This window comes from Hemibagrus wyckioides, linkage group LG09, assembly GCF_019097595.1.
Source record: "Hemibagrus wyckioides isolate EC202008001 linkage group LG09, SWU_Hwy_1.0, whole genome shotgun sequence".
In the NCBI taxonomy this organism is placed as follows: Eukaryota; Metazoa; Chordata; class Actinopteri; order Siluriformes; family Bagridae; genus Hemibagrus; species Hemibagrus wyckioides.
This window is the reverse complement of record NC_080718.1, coordinates 17,520,454-17,543,459: the sequence shown is the minus strand read 5'-3', so window position 1 is coordinate 17,543,459 and position 23,006 is coordinate 17,520,454. Positions and strand designations below refer to the sequence as shown.

General features: G+C 40.8%; 3 protein-coding genes across 11 annotated transcripts in view; 2 read left to right on the top strand and 1 right to left on the bottom strand.

Moving 5' to 3' along the window:
- Nucleotides 1-1,641: 1,641 nt before the first annotated feature.
- Nucleotides 1,642-4,052, bottom strand: timm9 (translocase of inner mitochondrial membrane 9 homolog). The gene is made up of 4 exons (XM_058399020.1): nt 3,915-4,052; nt 3,583-3,637; nt 3,384-3,479; nt 1,642-2,081 (listed from the first exon to the last, which is right to left on the bottom strand). Exons 2-4 carry the CDS (start codon nt 3,619-3,621, stop codon nt 1,947-1,949), a joined length of 270 nt encoding a protein of 89 aa, XP_058255003.1. The 5' UTR covers nt 3,622-3,637; nt 3,915-4,052; the 3' UTR covers nt 1,642-1,946.
- Nucleotides 4,053-5,013: 961 nt separating this feature from the next.
- kiaa0586 (KIAA0586 ortholog) overlaps nt 5,014-23,006 on the top strand; it is an 86,616-nt gene continuing 68,623 nt past the window's right edge. For 4 of the 9 annotated variants that reach the window (XM_058399009.1, XM_058399007.1, XM_058399004.1 and 1 more), the window contains exons 1-10: nt 5,015-5,249; nt 5,528-5,810; nt 8,128-8,207; nt 8,775-8,838; nt 8,915-8,984; nt 9,101-9,290; nt 10,502-10,711; nt 10,837-11,008; nt 11,147-11,302; nt 15,691-15,814. In XM_058399009.1, the coding sequence (XP_058254992.1) occupies nt 5,531-5,810; nt 8,128-8,207; nt 8,775-8,838; nt 8,915-8,984; nt 9,101-9,290; nt 10,502-10,711; nt 10,837-11,008; nt 11,147-11,302; nt 15,691-15,814 (1,346 nt within the window). In that variant the 5' untranslated portion in view covers nt 5,015-5,249; nt 5,528-5,530. Of the gene's footprint in view, nt 5,250-5,521; nt 5,811-8,127; nt 8,208-8,774; nt 8,839-8,914; nt 8,985-9,100; nt 9,291-10,501; nt 10,712-10,836; nt 11,009-11,146; nt 11,303-15,690; nt 15,815-23,006 lie in introns of all 9 variants that reach the window. The other 5 variants (XR_009205768.1, XM_058399008.1, XM_058399012.1 and 2 more) reach the window with 4 other exon arrangements.
- irf2bpl (interferon regulatory factor 2 binding protein-like) lies at nt 18,155-21,272 on the top strand. Its single transcript, XM_058399013.1, has one exon. The coding sequence runs from the start codon at nt 18,567-18,569 to the stop codon at nt 20,562-20,564; it is 1,998 nt and encodes a 665-aa protein (XP_058254996.1). The 5' UTR covers nt 18,155-18,566; the 3' UTR covers nt 20,565-21,272.

Below are 23,006 nucleotides of genomic sequence, written 5' to 3'. Positions count from 1 at the left end.
GAGGATATGAAATGTGAAGGTTCAATAAACGATTATCTTCTCCTGCCTAACCTACGTATGTTAGTGAAATTATTTTACACTCTATGGTGTCCCTTGTCCAATTACCTTTCAGAAATGGGAAGATCTTGTAAAGTGCTGTATTATATTTGCTCATAATTTCACAAAAGAAGCCCGAGCAGGACATTCTGATTGAAAGCTTGCATTCAAGTCTGCCTGTACAACCATTGTGTTTGGCTGAATTGGTGGCTATAATGGTACTTAAAAATAAGTAACGATAAAGGGAAGATCTACTTTCTCTGTTATATATTTATATCTCAGATAATAACAGTCTCCGAGATGTTCTCTTCTCGAGTGAGCCTAGGACAAAGCTCGAGCTTGTTCGCTTCTCAGACGTTGTTCACAGCTATATTCCACTCATGTAACCTGTAAAACTTTATACAGTAATTAACATCATAATTATATCATTATAATAAGCACTCAGTGGTGATTGGCATTAAAGATGTTATATTACATTTGATGAATAAGATATTGTTTTCAGTAAAACTCCCATGTTGCAAATGAACTCAAACCTTGTTTGTTGATACCAGGTCAGTTTGGCTAAACTACATGTAAAAGTGTCTCACATCTCAATTGACGTCTCGCAGATCAAAAATCTGAGAAACAGGTTTTGTTCGGGTTTCTCTCACAGTGCTATGATCCAAAATGTGTGTTGATCTGGATTGATAATTAACATCATGGTATATGCTATAGTTGGCATCCCACAAGTGGGATTGCAGTGTGGAGTTTTTATGGCAAAAGTATTTCCAATGTTGCCCTTTTGCAGCTTTTGGTGCAGCTTTTACTGCTTGAGAGGCATAGAGGCAAATTGCTGGGTAGGAGGCTGAGAGTGCCTTATATCACTATTATAAAATATGTACAGAATGTTTAATGGGCTGCCATAGACTCCACTGGCAAAGTATCAGAATAAAAAAAAAAAAAAGAATAAGATGACAAAAAGGCACCTACACACCTTTGGTGCTTGGCCCTTAACATGTTTGTTAGCAGCTAAAGACATAATTCACAACCAGAATACCATGAAAAAGAATATCACATGCTTAAGTTCCTCAGACATCGATCAGACATAACATTATGACCACCTGCCTAATATTGTGTTGGTCCCCCTTTTTTCTATCAGAACCAGCATTAACTTCTTCAGCAATTTGAGCAGCAGTCTGTTGGATCGGATCACACGGGTCAGCCTTCACTCCCCATGAGCCTTGGCCACCCATGACCCCGTCGCCGGTTCACCACTGTTCCTTCCCTGGACCACTTTTGATAGATACTGACCACTGCAGACCGGGAAAACCCCACAAGAGCTGCAATTTTGGAGATGCTCTGATCCAGTCGTCTAGCCATTACAATTTGGTCCTTGTCAAACTCGCTCAAATCCTTACTCTTGCCCATTTTTCCTGCTTCTAACACATCAACTCTGAGGACAAAATGTTCACTTGCTGTCTAATATATCCCACCCACTAACAGGTGCCATGATGAGGAGATCATCAGTGTTATTCACGGCACCCATCAGTGGTCATAATGTTATGGCTGATTGGTGTATATACTGTAGGTAGAGCAGATAGATAAATAATATAGTCTGTATAAAACTGACTTATTTACTTGTTTTATTTATTACATACATTTGCAGTGATTACATAAAAAAGGCTTTGACTACTTAAAAAACAGCCAAACAAAAAAAACACTACCTTCACATTAAGCCCGAATAAGACCTGGTGAGTCTTCACATTCGGAAGAACAGGAAACAAACCTCCCACCATTGCTAAGGATCTGAACTCAATAGGAGGACGTCATCTTCTGACACCATGGCCTCTGCCTTACCAGTCCAGTGTGAAAGCAGGCAGGTTGAGAGTTACAGCCTGAGGATACAAGTCTGTAAGACACACAGTAGTCGACTATCGGGGCTGGCCTAATAAGCCAGCTTTGGCGGCTAAAGCCTCGTTCTGCTGGATATGATATTCCTGGAAGCGCATCGAGATCCGTTGTGTCATTTTCAGATACTTCTGTAGACAGCTCTCTGAGCATGAGGTCTGAAAAGAAGGAAACACAAACTGAGAATTATCCCACAGTGGAAAGCTGTTTATGCAATTATCGGAAAGAAGCTAATATGTGGTCAAAAAATATGCTGATTTTAATCATTCAATGTCAACATTAAAGCTCCATTAAATCCACCCTGAATGTCTTGCAAATCATTTACAATCAATATGTTCATCACCTTAAATATTTCATCGACATGTTCTATTTTATATGTGTACAGCTACATTACCCACAAAAGCACATGCGTTATCTCTATTAAAGAGAGTGATGCAGCAGCACTTTAGTCTCTTCCGCTCTCTCACCTCTACATCTTTGCTATCTACTCAAACAGAGAAGATTCCAAAGCTTTTATGTTAACACCACAGCAACACCATGGTCCTCATCATCTAATAGATTGCTAACTAGCTGAGCAGAAGCTCATACAGCTGCGCTGCAGTCTGGAGACCAACGCTTGGCATTTCTACTACTACTACTATGTTGGACTCATTATTATGACGTTGAACGTTTCTGGAAAATAGCAAGTAAGAAAAAAAAAGCTCTTTCTGCTTTGTTTTGAGGAGCTATGGTCAGTGAAACATCATCGCTATCTCTTATTAGTTTAGAGCATCCTAGAAAACACATTGTAACTGCACTGTCTCCCTGTGACATTAGAGCAGCACACAACCTCTAAACCTTTCACAGGAACAATGAACAAAGCACCAGTCTAGAAATTAACACCAGAAACAATAAGGGCATCACATACACTATATTGCCAAAAGTTTTGAGACTCCTTAAGGCGTTGGGCTTGGCCCTTTAGTTCCAGTAAAAGGAACTCTAAATGCTTCAGCATACCAAGACATTTTAGACAATTTCATGCTCCCAATTTTGTGGGAACAGTTTGGGGATGACCCCTTCCTGTTCCAACATGAATAAGCAAGGTCCATAAAGGCATGGATTAGTGAGTTTGGTGTGGAGGAACTTGACTGAGTCCTGACCTCAACCTGATACAAGACCTTTGGGATGAATTAGAGCAGAGATTCTGAACCAGACCTTCATGTCCAACATCAATGCCTGACCTTACAAATGCGCTTCTAGAAGAATGGTCAAAAATTCCCATAAACACACTCCTAAACCTTGTGGAAAGCCTTCCCAGAAGAGTTGAAGCTGTTATAGATGCAAATCCAACTGCATATTACATTCGTGTGCATGTAAAGGCAGATGTCCCAAAACTTTTGCCAATATAGTGTATCTTTCAGTTTCAACACATTAAATGTACTAAAGGGTGGAGTTTTCATCTGTTCATGTCTGTGTCACACCTCTTCCGCTTTGACCTCTCTCGTAGTGAAGTCTTTCACACAGTCCATGAAGCAGCTCTCGGTCAGTTTGTTGTAGGTGCCAAGAAATTCCTTGAACTGAAAGATAAAACACGTTAAAAACACTGTAGTATTATATAACCTACAGCAAGACTCTGTAAACTTGTTTTTCCATGAATCATTCATGACTACATGAACATACCTGTTTAATTTGGTCCGATTCTGTGACCTGAGCAGCCATAGCTCAAACAATTGTCCTGCACATCAGAGTGAAAACAACAAAATCATCCACACATACACTATAATTACAGTGATATGAACTATTACGTTTTATTATTTATTTCGGCAAAAATATACAGCTATAGATTAAGCTACAGTGTGCTGCAGTGACCTATGTAAATGGACAGCTCATATCTGAGGCTTATATTCGTCGATCAGCATCACTAACGACACTAATAACATTTTAACACACCAATAAAAGCGATGTGTGTAAACAGTAAGCACAGTATATACACAGAATAATTTTAATATTACCTTAGATCTGACGGAGACACACACACACTGTAGGGCCTCTAAAGGACATGTGTCGGTAAGTAATCCTCAATTTGTCACTTCACTACCGCACTTTCGCAACAAAAGTAGACGCGGGGTGCTTTTGAAGAAAAAAAATCGTTTTATGTTGTAAACATAAACTTACCATAGAAAAATGCAACATTACGTAAATAATTTACGTACAATTTTATATACTTGTGAAAAACCACCATTATTTATTATGTCGAAAATACCACTTAGAAATAAACACGACATTTCAAATGCAACTCAGTCGGTGACGTAATTCATAACGCCTGTCCACTCGAGCCGTAGAGGAAACACGATTTGTACTGCGCATGCGCGAAATTGCTGCTAACGAAATATTATATTATTAGTAGTATTATAACAACAGTATGAAATAAAACTGCCGTAAAGACAAGAAGTAGACGCATTTTCGCACATGCGCAGTACAAATCGTGTTTCCAGTACGGATTGAGTAGTGACAGTACAGTGACAGTGAGGCTTCTTCTTGGGGCTGTTACAATTTGTTTTGATTGTACATTGTATTATAATGTAATAAAAATAGCAAATAGCTAATACACTTCTTGTGTTTTCACCATGTATATCTACATTAAATAAAAAGGATCATCTGCAAAACAAGTTCCTGTTATCTCTTGTCATTATACCAGATATAATAAGGCCCTGAAAAAACTTCGCTGGCAAAAAAAAAAAAAAAAAAAAATCAGTTACTAACCCTTAAAATTTTATTACAGTCTCCTTAGATATAACAAGAAATATTTTTTTCAAGCTGTTTATTACTATGATAATAATAGATAATATAAGTGTTTGCGATAAAAGTGGCCTTTCCATGTCGCTAAAATAATAATTATAACAAATATGATCTCAAATAAGTGAACAAGGAAGCAAACAAACAAATAAATACATAGTTTAATAATTATTCACACATATAGTTTTTAAATATAAAAGCTCAGACCCCGTGCAACCTCTTGAACTATAGGTCTAAGGCATTTAAACACACCAAACAGTCGGATAGTGACTTTTATTTTGAAATTCTATATATCTCTTGCGGTGCCTACATTCACATCTGTTGTCAACTTTGTTGTCATGGTCAGTGTGGCTTGATCTGTCCAAACTGCCGCGTTACAGAGATCTTTGCAGGATCTAGTGCGTTGTGTGCTTTACACACACACACACACACACACACACACACTTCGTCTTAAAACATGAACCTGTGTTGAGTCTCACTGCAGGACTGCACAGCGGCGCCAAATTCAAACCTAACTCCAACAAAAGAGCCGTGTACAGCTGGACTGACAGGTGAATAACTGCTTCATCTTAGAACTTTTATTCTAATTATTATATGTCTATAGATAATATCACCAACCATGAGCAATGATGGTTATTTTAGTTGGCGAAGTTAATTAACTAATTTAAGTGAGTAACGGCTCATTGTCAGTCTTTTAAATCTGTCCGTCTTGTCAAATATTCTTCTTAAATATTCAGATATACCACAAACAGTGTCTAATAATATATATATATAATATATCATTATAACACAATAAAACTAATATCTCTGCTACATCTGCGAGTTACAGACAATGTACGCATGCGCAGTGAATAACGTTAACCTGGATGAGTCCACGTCCAGTTCTGATGCTGCTGATGTGTTAATTCGCTCCACTAAAGCGGTATTAGAGCAAAACAGACAGAAAACCCGGAGCGAAAACATAGATTGGACTTCATCATGCCACAGAGATGTTAATATTTACGTGCGGAGACTGTCAGACTCTGTCCACACTTCCTGTTTGGCTGAAAGTGGATTTCAGGAGATGATTCCTCCTGTGCTTCCTGTAAACACACATTCAGCTTCAACTACAGGTACTTCTATTCTGTCTGCTATATCTCCTGTAGAAAATCTAAAATATTTACACTGTGCTGCCAAAGGTTTGGGACACCCCTCCAAATCATTGAATTTGGGGGTTGGGCTCGGCCCCTTAGTTCCAGTGAAAGGAACTCTTAATGCTTCAGCATACCAAGACATTTTGGACAATTTCATGCTCCCAACTTTGTGGGAACAGTTTGGGGATGACCCCTTCCTATTCCAACATGACTGTGCAGCAGTGTACAAAGCAAGGTCCAAAAAGACATGGATTAGCGAGTTTGGTCTGGAGGTGCTTGACTGTCCTGAGTCCTGACCTCAACTCGATAGAACACCTTTGGGTTAGAATTAGATTGGAGACTGCGAGCCATTCCAATACACGGGACATCTGCCTTTACATGCACATGAATGTAATATGGAGTTGGCCCGCCCTTTGCAGCTATAACAGCTTCAACTCTTCTAGGAAGGCTTTCCACAAGGTTTTGGAGTGTGTTTATGGGAATGTTTGACCATTTAGAAGTGCATTTGTGAGGTCAGGCACTGATGTTGGACAAGAAGGCCTGGCTCGCAGTCTCCGCTCTAATTTATTCCAAAGGCGTTCTATCAGGTTGAGGTCAGGACTCCACACCAAACTCACTTATCCATGCCTTTATGGACCTTGCTTTGTACACTGGTGTGCAGTCATGTTGGAACAGGAAGGGGTCATCCCCAAAAAGTTCCCACAAAGTTGGGAGCAGGAAATTGTCCAAAATGTCTTGGTATGCTGAAACATTAAGAGGTCTTTTCACTGGAACCAAGGGGCCAAGCTCAACCCCTGAACAACAACACCTGAATTCAATGATTTAGTGGGGTGTCCCCAAACTTTTGGCGATATATACTGTATACACACTTTTTACTGTCCATTTTAATGGGAATACATGTACACCTGCACTTATCCAATCAGCCAATCATGGTGCAGAAGCTCAGTGCATAAAATCATACAGGTCAAGAGCTTCGGTTAATGTTCATATCATATCAATTTGACCTCTGTCACTTCATGGCATGGTTGTTGAGATTAGATGAGCTGATTTGAGTATTTTAGAAACTGCTAATTTCTTGACATGGTCACACAGAACAGTCTCTAAAGCAGGGATGTCCAGTCTTATCCACAAAGGGCCTGTGCAGGTTTTCATTCCAACCAATCAGAAGCTACACCTGATTCCACCTGTTTTGTTGTCAGTAGACTCGGGTGTGGCTTCTGCTTGGTTGGAATGAAAACCTGCACCGGCTCTTTCTGGATAAGATTGGACACCCCTGCTCTAGAGTTTAGTGTGCACAGGGACTACAAGCTGTGAAACACCTTATTTGAACGCCATCTTTGAACTGCCGTTGCATCAGTCAGCTTTTGGCAGGAAGGAATTAGTGCTAAGGCAGTAATGACATCAGAAACTACACTAACCTATTAGTTCCTCAACAGCTCTTGGTTGCTGTTGTAGAAAGGACATTATCAACAGTTACATAATTTACTGTCCAGTGTCGCCCAAATGAGGATGGGTTCCCTTCTGACCCTGGTTCCTCTCAAGGTTTCTTCCTCATATCATCTCCAGAGTTTTTCCTTGCCACTGTCACCTCAGGCTTGCTCATTAGGGATAAAATACTTAACTTTGAACTTTATCTTTTTTTCTTTCTATGTTTCTGTACTTCTGTAAAGCTGCTTTGAGACAAAGTCTATTGTTAAAAGCTCTATACAAATATTGAATTGAATTATTGATGGAAGAAATCAGAGGAGAATGAGCTGGCAGGATGTCTATAGTAACTCAAGTAATCACACTTTACAACCGTGTTGAGCAGAAAAGCAACTCAGAACACCCAACACATGAAACCTTGAGGAGGTTCAAATATAGATAAGAACCAGAATTTGAGCAGTGAAACCTGGCGTGATCATCTGCGATTATATCCCATCCACCTCAAGGTTTATTGTGTGCTCTGAGATGTTTTCCGTTCACCACATTTGTAAAGAATGTTTATATGAGTTACTATATCCTTTTTGTCAGTTAGACATTTTCCTCTATCATCATAAAGGCATTTCCACTCACAGAACTGCCACTCCCTCAAAGTTTTGTACCATTCTGTATAAACTATAGACATTATTGTGTGTGAAAATCCCAGGAGATCAACAGTTTATGAAATATAAATACTTTAATTCTTTAGCTCTTGACCTGTGTCTGTATGATTCAATGCCTTGTGCTGCTGCCACTTGACTGATTATATAGACGATCTATCTATGATCTATGTAGATGTGACATTATATGTATATATACATATTATTTCTTGTAGCACCTGAAGACCAACATCATACAGCATCAAATCCAGGATTTGGAGTTTCCAGGAGCAGTGATGTGAGACACCAGATCAGAGTAACCTTCCCTTAATATTCCCCATAATAATATGATAATATATATTATCTTTCATGATTGCAAAGATAGATTTATATATATTTTGTTTTATATATATATATATATATATATATATATATATATATATATATATATATAATATGTATGTATGTATATATGTATGTGTATATATATGTATATATATGTATATATATATGTGTATGTATGTATGTGTATATGTGTGTGTATATATATATATATATATATATATATATATATATATATATATATATATATATATATATATATATATATATATATAAAATTAATGATTTTATTTAATTATTAAATGCATAATTTATTGTGAAGCTATTACAATATCACCCTTATTACACTAGTGTGTACATCTTGTCTTTGGATGGCCAAAGAATACAGTGTGGTTTTGGGTGTAGTGCAGCTTTTGCATTGTTTATGATTAATTAACATTAAGATTAATTAATAAGATTAATTAATCATATTAAGATTAATTATCACATTAAGATTAATTAAGTTGAGATGAATTAACAGCTCTCTCTCTCTTTCTCTCAGCTTCCTAGAGGAGGTAGAGATGCATTAAAATCATCAGTTGCCCAAACAAGGGACAAAGAACAAGGTAATTTTTCATCACGACTTAATTTCACATGTGTGTACGTTCGTTGCATTTTACTAAATATTCGAAACTCTTCCAGGGCAGGACGTGTTAATATCGAGATACTCCGGTCATGGGAGAGGTGCTGTTGTTGCTGCATTAAAGCACAGGTCATTTTTACTCACATTCTCATCAAGCCCTCATCATTCAAGCACTAACATTATTAATTTGAACCATTTCAGATGTAAATGCTAACCTCAGTATGTTTTATTACTGGACCATGTAGATCCCACAGTGCACCGGTGAGACGTGAGGTGAAGGTACAGTTGCTGGATGCTGGACGTCCACAAAGCAGTGAGCCAAATCTTCCTGAGGTCCAGCCTAACACTGCTTTCTCATCACAGGATGCTGGAGCTGCTTCAACTGCAGCAGCCATTACAGCTGCTGCCATTGCAGCCACAGCTCCTCTCATCAAGGTACTACCTCTCAGCCTCCTGATGCCTCCAGTTTTGCATTCTTATCAGGATAATAGAATAAGATTAAATATAGTACATAGATAATGAGGTTAAAGAGAATACACACAGTGCAGTATTTGTATTATGTTTTAAGGAGATTATTAATTTGGATTTACTCATCCTAATACATATTCCCTAGAGGTAGGAAAAAATTCTTTTGGGAGAAAGAGCACTCAGTGATCGGTCATGTGAATGTAATATATAATTCTTTCCTACTCATATGATTAGACCTCATTTTGGGGATTTCAGAAAGCCCTAATGAGATGTTCTCAAATACTCAAATATTTTACTAAAATGTAAAATAAAAATTTCAAAACTGTGCAAAATTACTGTGTTCCCTTTGTCGAATCAAAGATGTATGTAGAGAGGGGTAAATACGATTACATTTGTTATCGATGTTATCTACTTGTGGGTTTTTTTGGCATTTTTTTAAAAATTGATTTTCCACAAATTGCAAATCACAATAGACAAAAACATCAACAACATTTGGAGCTTAAGAAAAGAAAGAACAAGAACAAGCGAAGTAGAGAGAGAGTGTAATGAACTGCAATATTATTTATATAACTACAAAAGTAAAGCAATATTGTATTAAGAAATAACGAATATTTTGATTTTGTTAGCCTAACTTCCTGTTTATTAGGTAAGATACACTGTAATATGGCTGAAAACCTAGCCCAGATATACACTAGGGGTCATCATTTCCACACGTTTTATTAACTGGGGAGGCAAGTCAGGTGTTTTTGAGCTGGGAAATCTCCAATCTGAAAATGATGTATGTCAAAAGAGCATCTCATTGCAATGTTTTGTTCGATTGACGAACAGAAGTGCTTTTGTAGTGTCTATCAATGAAAATAATTATTTGTAACAGTAACAATTCGATTATTTGTAACTGTTTAAGGTCTGAGCATATACAAGTTTTATATAGGCCTTCAGTAACAAATCCTTGTTTCTGAAAATTACGTGTTCATTGAATTTTTAAGGCTTTCTCTGTAAAGGAAAGAGCGGCTGAGGTGTGAGAAGGACAGACATGGTTTATTCATTCCTGCCTTCTTCCACATCCTAGGCTGATTACTGTTGCAATTACTGTTGTGATTACAATTATCCTTTGGACCATACTGTTCTGTTGATGAATAAACAGCAGACTAACAGTGTGTTTAATATATAACTAACAGGCCCAGAGTGATATGGAGGCTCGTGTGGCTCAGGTGGCGTCTGAGTTGCGGCGACTCCAGGAAGCTGAGGGCAGAGTGAACAACGCATCAGAGAGCAGATCGGGCAGTGGTGCAGACAGAATTGTCCAGCTGCAAGAGCAGCTGAATGTACTGACCCAGCAGAGGCTTCAACATCTGGAAACGATCCAAGGCCAACAGCTTGAGCTGCAGGTACAGGGTCCTGCTCTTTTTTCCACTATCAAGATTTGTGTACCTTGTTATTCATTTCTAATAATGAAATGAAATCATATTAATCTTTATTTTTATATTTTAAATATTTGCTGAATTTCTATTAGACCCGTCTCTTGGGCTCTGCTCTGGATTCTGTAACAGCACGTACTGTCCCACCTTCACAATCCACACTTCACACAGGCTCTGGTGTAATCCAGCCAGAGTGTGTACACAGGCCAGAGTTTAACAGGCTTCATGTTGTGGAAAATACTGATGAAGGAAATTCAGGCTCTACAGGTAAAAAAAAAAAGGGAATCTAACCTAACACATGAATAATTTCAACTATTACAACCTATTGAGGTTATTAGTTTTCACAACATGCAAAATTGTCCTGCTTTTTCACTCTTACTGCTGTCTGATTTTTTCCCCATCTAGTGGCCCAGGAGCGAAGCAGGGAGACTCAGAGCAGAGGTGGGAAAAGTCTGCTAGAGATGCCGGCACCACGTAATGTCATCCCCAAACCCACCCACTGGAATCGTGCAGCCTACAGCAAACAGAAGAAGACACACAAACCTGCACAGACAAAGCCTGGTGGGTTTTCATTTACTTACTCTTGAATTACTTTAATTATATATTGAGAACTTGAGAAAGGAAGGGAAGAAATTACTGCTTGATTAATTGTAGCAGAGGTGTGCATCTCATGCATAAATTTTACCAAAAGTATCTTCTTGCTAATTTTCTTATGTCATGTCTGTAATAACTTCATGTACTGTAAGTAGCATAACTGCGCTTATCACAGTGAAAATGATGAAACAGAAACTAGCTGTAACACCATCCGCTGCAGAAAAGCCATTCACACTGAAACCACTTGATGGCAGTAGCATCATCTCCAAATTCTGCTCCATGAATGACTGAGTGTAGAGGATGAAGAACTGAACCATTGAGTTAAATCGTTTGTTTTTCTGTATATTTTTAAGAAATATATATGTATAGATAACAATGATTCATAACAAATGCATTTACAAAGGATTGTCTTGGTTATGTATGCCAAAAAAGCACCACGTGTTTAAATGTTCTACGATTAATAATTTCTTGGATTTCTTGGATTAACCATAAATAATACACACAATCCTGCTTTTATGATTCATTATTGTTGTTCATGTTTCACTAAGCACATGGTTCTTAAGTAAGTGAGATGATTTAATGTGCATACGAGGCCCAGCGTGAATATTCACATACCCCTGTTCTGTAAATAAAACCCATCGGAATCATTTTGTATTTTGTTTAAGACCCGGTCAAATGATTTTTGTCCTATTCTTCTTATCATGAGTCCGCAGCACTTCTGACTGTGGCCTCCTGAAGCAGCACTGCAGAGAATTGAAAATCATGTTGTTTAATTCCTTACAAATTGTTCATTAAACCAAAACGACTGGCTCCTTCCTGCAGCCCGTAGATATGGAACAGACCTTTTTGATTGAAGGTGCATGGCTGTGTCTTCTGAAGTAAACCTAATTAAGGGTAAAACATTTGTGTTCAACAAGGGCTGCTGAACAGCTGTGTAAATACGGACAGTTGGTGCAGTTCGTCTCAGCCATGCTGCCTTGTTTTCATGGCAGGTTATTGAGTGTTTGCTCGAGAAGCTCCGAAAGCTCAACATGCTACTGCAGGCTGAGCAAGTGACGCTGGATATACACTTTCAGTTGTGAGCTTCAGACAACAGACGCTAAAATTCAAGCCGTATCAAAATGCATTTCTAAAGCCTACTGCAGAACGAAGCTGGTGAAGGATTCGGGGCAGCGGCTCAGCCAAAGTCTTTTTTAGCAGGCCGTCTTTCTTTCATTTGTCCGTTTCTGCTTTCCTTCCTATAGAGGGATAGAGGGAATGAATGTGCTATATGCCCAGAGCACAAATCATCGGCTGTGACTGAAAGTTTTCCCCTTGAAACTAATCTAGCCATGCTGTCTCTCATTGTGATATAGGATTACTTCACCAGAAGATGCCCTCTCTTCTTTATGGATATGTGTAGGGTGTACAAACAGTTAGCTGAATTCATTCTGTAACAACATTAAATCCCAGAAAAGGATATTCACACACTGAGTCATATTTACTGCGATCTGCTGTTGTATAGCGTGCGAGAACTGAAACTGACTAGGCATCACTGAGCCGTTTGCTTTTTTGGAGTTGTCAAGGTTAGTTGAGAAATCCAGCTTAAGATGTCTGTTGCTAGTGACGCCATTTTGTCACTGGTATGCTCTGCCTGGTTGTCGTGGCAACTCTGCTATTTCTGCGGCTGGATTGCTCTCTCACCGTCCCCGGCTGTCAGACTGCTCTCTGTAAGGCAATGGGCTATTTTTAGTTCTGCTGCCTTTTGTTTCTCAAGCATGCCATCAAAACCCACATTTAATCCATGCTGGGGTATGAGAGCTGGGGTAAGCGTACAGTAGGCGCTGTACATCTCAAGGATATTTTTAATATCAAGGATTTAGGGGGAATATTCTGTTTTAATAATCGAAGACCATTCCAGTTTCTGTTAGCTTCTATATAGTCTTAGATAAACAAGCATGTCCTCGTACTATAAATTTTACTTGTTCACAAGCCATGAGCAGGTCTTTCTACTGGTAATGAATGTTGGCTAGTAACCTAAGCAGACCTTATCACGGTCTGTCATTTTGACTTGGATAGGGGACACAAATCCAGCGTGGATGTTGTTTATCTTGGCTGAAACGCAGTAGTATTTTGTTCTTTTGACAAACTAGAACAAGTACATAAAAAAATAGTGCTTAGATAAATATAAATCAAGGCTAATACTGATACTGGTTGTAGATTTAGATCCTTGTTATTATATGTGGATGTTGTAGATGTTTTTTCTGTCTAAGCTAGGTTCATAATCAATAATGTAAGTGCTTAATGGATTAGTCATAATGTCTGTGTTAAGTATATCACATTTTAACATATCTGATTCAGAGGATCTGCCCTTATTACGGATGTAAGGGAAGAAAGTCCATATTTACAAGACATAATGTTATATTATCTGAGCGAGAGAATTTTTATCATTCCTAATTAGCTACTTTGGCTCATATGTCTGCCTCATACTGTGAATGCACACATGTACATTATGCTGACATGTGTCTTATTTTTAAGCCCACAGAGTGTTTTAATAATTCCCTCATTATTTAGTGATTACTCCTGGTCGTCAGTGACAACAGTGTAAAAATAGTAAAGATATTTAAATAGAAGGCCTTTCCTCACCAATCTATATGTAGTGGGATAAATAGTAGAGAACCTCATGTGTTTTTTTTCCCTAGCCATGTCACCCGGAGGGGCTTGTCTACTTTCCACTGAGATGCCCTTTGTGAAATAAATGGCAGACTTTATTATTAGCCTGTTCCCTTACCTGCCAAGACCTCTAGCACTGCCACTATGCCCTGGGGGAGCGAGAGCCGTGCCATGCATCACATCGTAGTGAAGCACAAAATGGCTTTTCGGCTCCTCAGGACGATCATGCACAGCTGGTTACTCATGAGCAGTGGTAAAGTCTATGCCTATTAGATTGTGTGCCAGTTTTGTGGGTTTTGTTCTTTTGGCATATTGTGGTGAAGCATTATGATCCCTGCGTCTTTCAGCTCTGTTTCCTCTAGTTCGTTTTTGCGGGCCGTTGTGCTCCTGGCGGACTGCGGTATTCTTTCTAACCCTGTGGTCCCACAATGAGCTGCCACCCCTTGGGGAGGTGCCAGTTTCGTGCTAATCGCTGTCTATTGTTTGCCTGTCTGTGTTTGGAATAATTGTAAAGGCAGTAGAAAAGACAGCCGCTTGCTGTTGCTATGAGTCCACCAAATTCCAGCTGATGTTTTGCAGCTGTAAACATAGTTTGAGTTTGTTCTCACCCAGCTGCTGGGAAATGGGGCTGAAATCTGTGTGCTAACAACAGCAAGCATTACATGAAGAATAGGGACTAGAGGCTTTTCGGAGTGTGAGAAAGAAATGACATTTAAGTTGTACAAAATCGAAAGTGTTTTTGCAATTTTTATTTTCTTTTACATTGATTTGACATTCTCGTAGGAAAATTGAGATACATTTACAAAAGTATTTCCTGACATTGCAGGTTAGTCCAGGTAATTTCAGGATAAAACCTACAGCGAGAAATGAATCCTACTGTCGCATGAAACAGTATCCTGCAAGGGGCCATTTTTAAACGGTGATGCCCCTCTTTTAGAGGAAGCACATTACAGTTGTTTTTCGAATCAGGATGCCTTTGTTAGAAGACCAGTTGTGTGACCTATTCCACATTGTTAAACTATATACATCATGAAGTTTTCAGGCCTCTGGTTTCCTTTCTTTTTTTCCCCCCTGTCTGACCTCGCTGATTGTCAAACACTGATGGGTGGTGGAAGAGCCTGACATGATGTTGTTGTTCTTGTAGGAGGAGTCCCCTTTTAAGGTGACTTTTTAACCTTGAGGAAATGATTACACTCAGGAACTCCTTGGGAGCCAGGGTAATGTTTTTGGAGGAGTGAGAAATCCTTTTCCCATGTATTTATATAGCTTTGTTTTCTTTTGTCTGCATTCAGTGCTGCAGGGGAACATTCCTCTTACAAATCTCTTAGGGCTCTAATGGGCTTTGGAAGCTGACCAGAGTTATATTTTGCCCTCCCTTGACAAACATCTGTGTTATGAACTTGTTCACTAAACATAGACCGTTTTCCCATTTACAGTCACTTCTTGGCCGGCTGTAAAAATAACAGTTTCACTAGCATTCTCACAAATACCAAATTTAGCTTATTTAGAAAGTTATTGACACACATTTTTTTATGAATACTAGAACCAGTGATTACTGGAAATTTTGCTTTTTTGGTTGGCATGCAGATCTGTGATGAATCACTGTGTATGTGTGCTCGGACTGAGTAAAATGCTGAGTGAAGCAGGTGCGTGCTGCTCAGGCTGATTGAGACAGTGTTGTTTTTTTCCCTTCCTCTCTGCAGGAAATGGCAGGCTGCAGGAACAGATCACTAACAACCAGAAATCTACAAGACATCCAGCACAGCCTGATGGAGTAAGGCAAGTTGCCATGGCAACAGTCAATGACAGCCAACCAGAGCATTCAAGGTAAAAAAAATTAAATAAATAAAAAAAAAATCACTGCTTGGTCTGTTATGTTGTATTATATACTGTATCAGAATAGATGCACTGAAGTTTCTTATATAACAGTCAGGAGATATTTCCGTTTCTCAACATATTCCCCTGGTATCACCACAACATATTGCAGGGTTTAATACTTGTAGTCAATATTGGTACATTATGTTCTCTATACTCCTCTAAGAGCGTGCTGTGCTGATACCAAAACTAACACACATGATGTCACTCGCCATATTCAGACCTGATGTCCAGACAATTATGAAGACCTTTCGTGTATGCAACTGGTTTAATGTTTGATACTGAATTGAATATCAATGCATAGTAGTGGAGCATCCATATAAGTAGCATCTATGACTGTAGAAAAAATTGGGTTTGAGAGAGACAAATGGTTCTGCACTATAAATAACTACAATGCATGTGCTTGTGTCTGAACTACAGCCTTGTCAGGGTGACACAACATGCCACAGACCAGAATACTGATGTAACTGTCCGCTCTGTAGGTGGCTGTGCAGTGCAGGGCGTGTTACGCAGAGGGAGAAAGCTTCCTAGTATTGTGAACATGTCAGTGCATTGTTGTGCAATTTGGCACATTCATTCATTCCTTTTCATACCTAATCTTTTATGTCATAAGCTCTGGAAAACAATATAATAAATGAATAGAAAATAAACGGTGACCTATAACATTGTTGCTACCAAAGAAACCAGTTCAGCTGAATGGCTAGCTTTTATTTTTTTTTCTTCTTCCTTTTATATACAGTCTGTACAGAAAATGTGAATGATGTTGCAGTCATTCGGCAATCAACAGTCCTGGACAGGATAGATCTCTGTGTACTTATTTGTGTTATTAATACTCTTAGCCAGAGCAATTTGTTTTAAAAAGGAAGGAAACATCAGCACCCAACTGCCTCGGCTGAGCCTCGGCAAGATTGTGAAAGGTTAAATTCTTTCCAACGCACATAAAAAAAAGAGAAAGCGGTGTAAGGGAAAGTCATACATATGCAGCTTACTGAGCAGTCTGTACTAGATACGCACATATAAGGAGCCCAAGGGAGGCAGTAACTCGCAGAGCTGTTCCAGCAGCCTCTAGTCCCCATGGCAACGGCAGGCTGCCTCTATCAGCTCCATCTGAGAATAGGTAAAGTAAATCTGCATGCATTTGGCTGCCTGCCAGCGTCTCAAATGAAAGAGCACTTTGAACCACTGCCAGGCTTGGAGGAGGAGAGGGGCCTGTCAGGCCTGCTTAATGTTGGCAGTTTGTACTTGGCAAGGCTTGCCTTTCCCAGAATCCCTCAGTCTGGCAAGAATCCAGCTGCTTAGCGGAAGCTAAGAGTTAACCCCTACGACAGGCCTGGGGAAAGCAGAACACTGAAAACTTTCCGCTGTGTATGTGTGTGTCTGTGTGTGTGTCTGTGTGTGTGTCTGTGTGTGTGTGTGTGTGAGAGAGAGAGAGAGAGAGAGAGAGAGGCGCGGTGAGGCACAGTGTGATCTGTATGCATGAGAGCACTGCAGGGATAGTAGAGAATCTCTCAGGGAGAGAGAGAGAAGGAAAGCAAAATATCCTGCACCGTATGCACACAGAATCAGTCGCTGCGGGTTACTGCAGTGAAAGTGTTTGCCTGGGTATTACACGATTACACTTTCTGCCACAATATCAATTTCTTTTCTAAAAATAATAATTCTTCCACAGTTTTCTTTCTTTCTTTGGTGGAAAACTTTTAAATGTTTTCATTTCTTCACCCAAAATGGACAACGTGCAATTAATGTTCAGCAAAATTTCTTTTCATGACACATTTTAGTGATGTCCTCTGCTGTAGCTGCTAGATTTGATGCAGCTTTACTGCCTAAGCCTTGACATGACTTTATTTACATTTGTAGTGACTATCTGATGCACATCGATGTACAGTCCAGCTGTACATATAAAAAGAAATGGAATACTTTACTAAGCACTGAACAGTAATTAGATAGATAGATAGATAGATAGATAGATAGATAGATAGATAGATAGATAGATAGATAGATAGATAGATAGATAGATAGATAGATAGATTTATTCATTCATTTAGTGATTACAAATATATGGAAATGACCATACTGGCTTAGAGGTATACAGAGAACAATACCTAGCTGTCAAGAGAACGGAGTGTGGGGGTGTGTAGAGACTGTGTGTCGAAATTACATCCACTGTACTGGGGAAAAAGAGCTATGGTATTTGCTGATGTAAGCACTTTTTTATCTCCTTCTTAAATCTGAAAACTGAATATTACCTAATTAAAAGGCAGACACCTCGAGTTGATGTCTGTATGCTGGGGGGGTTGAGACCCCACAAACTGGTCTTGTTTTCTAAGCGAAAAATTGGTCAATGTGTCGTGTGTTGCTGGGTCCATTCAGAAGATGTGTAGGGAGTGGTTGGAGCATGCGCGCTCGGACAGCAACAAGTGGCATGTGTCGATTCGGAACGGAGAAGAACTGCGGAACGTGGTGCTGACGTCACCGGCCCAGCCAGGTGGCATTCCGAGTGGAGCGCGCGGACGTGGAGGCACAATCAAAATTCCAACTCCGCACGCGAGGCAGAATGTGAAGCGCGCCTGGAGTCACGGTCCCAAAATCGCGTCCTTCTGCAGAGCAAAGCTCCGATTTAGAGACTGCCTGAGAAAATATTTACTCGTTTCGTTATAAAGACCGAAAACGACCGTATCGCGGATCCGAGAGGGAGGCATTCAACATGTCTTCTGCACAAGTCTCCTCGTCGAGGAGGCAGTCGTGTTATCTCTGCGATTTGCCCCGCATGCCGTGGGCTATGATTTGGGATTTTACCGAGCCTGTGTGCAGAGGGTGCGTGAACTACGAAGGCGCGGATCGGATCGAGTTTGTAATCGAGACCGCGCGGCACCTTAAGCGGGCTCATGGCTTCCAAGAGGGGAGATCCCCGGGACCAGCGCCGCCGCCCACGGTGAAAGCACAGGCGGCCATGGCGGCCAAGGAGACGGTGCAGCTGAACCATGTGGACGCCTCGTCTAAGCAGCAGCAACAAGGGCTCGAGCGTTACTCTCTGAGCACGGAGAGATCGCGCTTCGATTACGCCGCCATCGGCGCTCACACCGGTCGCCTCCCGAACGGGCTCGGAGGACCGAACGGATTTCCGAAATCAGATGACGGGCCTCCCGAGCTTAACCGCCAGAGCCCTAACTCTCGCCGAAGCCACGGCCTGGTCACGGTGCCCGGGCAAATGAACGTACCACCGAATCTACTCCCGCAGACCATGCTGAACGGCCCTCCATCAGCAGCGGGCATTGCGCAGCACAGCATGGCTGGCAGAGCCCCTCCAACAGCCAGCATGAGCACAGCTTTGTCCATGGCGTCGCAGGCGATGTCGGAGCAAGGTAAAAGACCCGGTTCCGTGTCCAGTACGGACCAAGACCGCGATCTGAAAGAGAAGCAGCGCAACGCGGAGGCTTTGGCCGAACTTGGCGAGAGTTTGCGGAACAGAGCTGAGGACTGGGCGAGCAAGCCTAAGATCGTAAGGGAGACTTTGATTACACTTTCGAACTGTACGCCCTTTGACATAAGGTTCAAGAAAGACCATTCACTTTCGGGCAGAGTGTTTGCTTTCGACGCTGTGTCTAAGCCAGGTATGGACTACGAGCTGAAAATATTTGTTGAATATCCAAGCGGATCTGGTAACGTGTTTTCCAGTGCGTCCGGGGTGGCCAAACAAATGTATCAAGACTGCATGAAAGACTATGGCAGGGGGCTCTCTTCTGGGTTTAAATATCTGGAATATGAGAAGAAGCACGGTTCCGGCGACTGGCGACTCCTGGGCGATTTGCTGCCGGAGACTGTGCGGTTCTTTAAGGAAGGACTTGGAGCAGAGATGCTGCCGCAACCCTACATCGACGCCAGCTGCCCGCTGTTGCCTTCAGCGCTCGTGAATATGCCGCGCGCCATGCCGTCCGCCAGTGCGCTCAGACCGGGCATGCGCAAGCGCAAAGCGTCGCCTGAACCCGACTCGGCCGAGGGAGCGCTCAAGCTCAGCGATGAGCAGCAGAGGCAGCAATGGATAGCCAGCCAAAGCGAGGCGCTGAAGCTTACTATGGCCTCAGGCTCGTTCGTGGCCTCGCACGGTGGCCCTCCGCCCCTTGGGCCCGTGCACTCGAGCCGAGCCACGCCGCCCGAATCGGCTCCGCAGAACGGACAGTCCCCCATGGCCGCGCTCATGTCTGTGGCAGACACGCTGGGCAACGCGCACTCCCCTAAAGACAGCAACTCCGTGCACTCCACCACGTCCACCAGACACAACAGCAGCAGTCCGGTATCGCCCGCTTCTGTGTCGGGACAGAGGCGCTTGGCTTCCCGTAACGGAGAGTTAAACATGGCCGGGACACCCTCTCAGTCCGCGTCCCATCAAAACATGGAGCAAGCGCACCCACAAAACATTCCTGATTCGCCCATGGCCAACAACGGACCGCTGTGTTGCACCATTTGTCATGAACGCTTAGAAGACACACACTTCGTGCAGTGTCCCTCCGTTCCCAACCATAAGTTTTGCTTCCCATGTTCACGCGAGAGCATCAAAGCACAGGGGGCAACCGGCGAAGTGTATTGCCCCAGCGGAGAGAAATGCCCCCTGGTAGGTTCGAATGTGCCTTGGGCTTTCATGCAAGGCGAGATCGCGACCATTTTGGCAGGGGACGTTAAAGTGAAAAAAGAAAGGGACCCCTAAAAATGATTATGCTTCCCGAATCAGAAACGTAAATCGAGTCGAGTATATTATATACATGTTGTGAATAACTGACAAAGTAGTCCTATGTACAGAGACCCCCCTTTTCCGTCATATATTTCAGTGTTTTGAAACAAAGGTACAGTGGGCAGTGTGATGTCATGGCTAATTTGAAGGAGGAGGCTGTTTGGACATGTTTGGTCGCGATGTATTTTGGTGGCAGTGTTAACGGTACGGTGGGGAAGCACTTTGCGCTCACGTTTTTATTTGGGCTCATGCACTTCTTTTAAGGTGATACCCCCCTCCCCCCACCCCTATATAAATCCGGATTGTTACCGGAGGTGTTTTGTCCTAGTTACCAACGTAAACAGGAAGGCGCGAGGCATGACTCGGTTTATAGACCGTTAGTGGGCATTTTTTTTGTCTTTTGGTCTGTTTATATTTTTGACGTACTTTACAAAAAAAAAACAAAAAAACACCAAAAAACATTCTCACTTTCATCTCGTGTTCTGAAAGTACAAATATAGTTTCCTACGTGTTTTTCATTCTCCTCCCCTTTTGCTTTAAAGGTGCACGGATGCTTCTTATGAGTAGAGCAAAAATACTGTACATGAACTTAAATGCTCTGTTTGTTTATACATTTCTGTAGTAACAGAAGACTTGTAACGTGCCTTGGAGCTGAGTAAATTGTAATAAATTCATTGATATTAATATATTTGTCAAGTGTCGGTTTGTTCGGGCTGACTGTGTTTCCACATGCAAGGTTTATACAGGTGTATTTACATCTAAATCATATCTTACAATTGAGAATCGAGTTGCAAGTAAGTGTCTAACTGCTCTCGGGTAAAGCTTCAAGGTCTGCAGAAAAAATACCCTTGTGTATGTAATGTGGCTAATATTCAATGCAGGAAAAAAACCCACTAATATTTAATTAATTTTTTATACTGTTTGAGCTTTTTATAAACTTGTATTGCACGTGATTGCTCTAGACAGACTGTTTTATTAACTTTTTGACCTCAGAAGCGTTGAAAAAAAAAATCCTGCAATGGTTCTTTCTAATAGGACGGGCAATTACTAACTCAACTGCAATGAACAGAATGTAATTTGACACATTTTACATTGTCAGTCACCTTGACCTAAAAATGTACTTTTCATGAAATCAGCAGAGCTATGACAAAACTAGGTCTGTGCTGTTTTGTTTGATTATTTGATTTTTTTTTTTGCATCATAGTGTTAACAGTTTCAGTGTTCAGAAGTGACCTGCTTTACCATCCTGCGTTTAGGACGACTCGCGTTCTCAGTAAGAGCCATCAAATCTTTTTCTGTTGCAGTGGCGCTCTCGTATTAGTGTGCATGTTTTTCCTGTCCGTGTTTCTGCAGCAAGTTTGAGTATTATCAGATGTCGATCACATCAATAATGTTTTATGCATACATGTCCTCCCTGTAACAGTTGTAGGCTAATCTGTTCTACCTGTCATTTATATTCTAGCCTATGCTGAAAATTACTTTTCGTGTATGTTTGGGAAAGACAGTGAAGGAAAGTGCTTGCACATGCCTGAGATGCCCCCAGGGAAACATTCCTCATTTAGAATTCAGCTGGCGGTCACGTGAGCCGTCAGTTGTAATCTTGCATTGGCTGCCGATAGGAGGGAAACCAGTTGGTGCGTGGCTGTTGCCATGACTCAAGCTAATGCTCTTTTTTTCCTTCCAGTGCCTCAGACAAATGGTTGATAGCACAATTCCTTCATGGCAATTAGGCATGAGCAGGCCTCCAGACACAATCACAAAGGGCTTTAAGGTCAGAAAGTAGTATATATGCCCAGATATCTTACCTACAGTCTTCTAGCTTGAGCCCTACTAAAGCTACACTTACCTTTTATATGAAATATATATGTATATATATATAGTCGTTGCTTTTACCAAAGCCTGCTATGCAGTACTGGTTACTTATAAATCAGAAAGCACATGAAGCGTTACAAAATTATACATCATAAAATTGTATGATGGATTAATAGACAAGAACAAAAAATGACTCAATATTGATTAGTGGTAAATGTTGCATATTGTCCAGGTTGACAGTTTTCCTCTCAATCAAAGTGCTGAATAAACTGTAATCTATTCATCTGTGACCTAAGCACAGCTTTGTGTTATGAATTGAGCATAAATTAATGGTGACTCATAATGTTAGGTAACTGAGGAAAAAATAGAAAAGGTCTGAAATGTTTTTTTTTTCTGAATAGCATGCAAATTTGATTAACTAAATATCTTATGTGCATAGTGCAGTATATTGCATGTGTCCTGGTTGCATGCGTTTATCCATATTTCAGTATTTTTCAGCGGACTCTTTTGAAAATGGTTATGAACTTGGACAAATTCATTGATCATCAAAAACATTTTTTCCCCCCATTTTACACTGTAACGCTCCAGTCCCAGCCTGATGAGCCT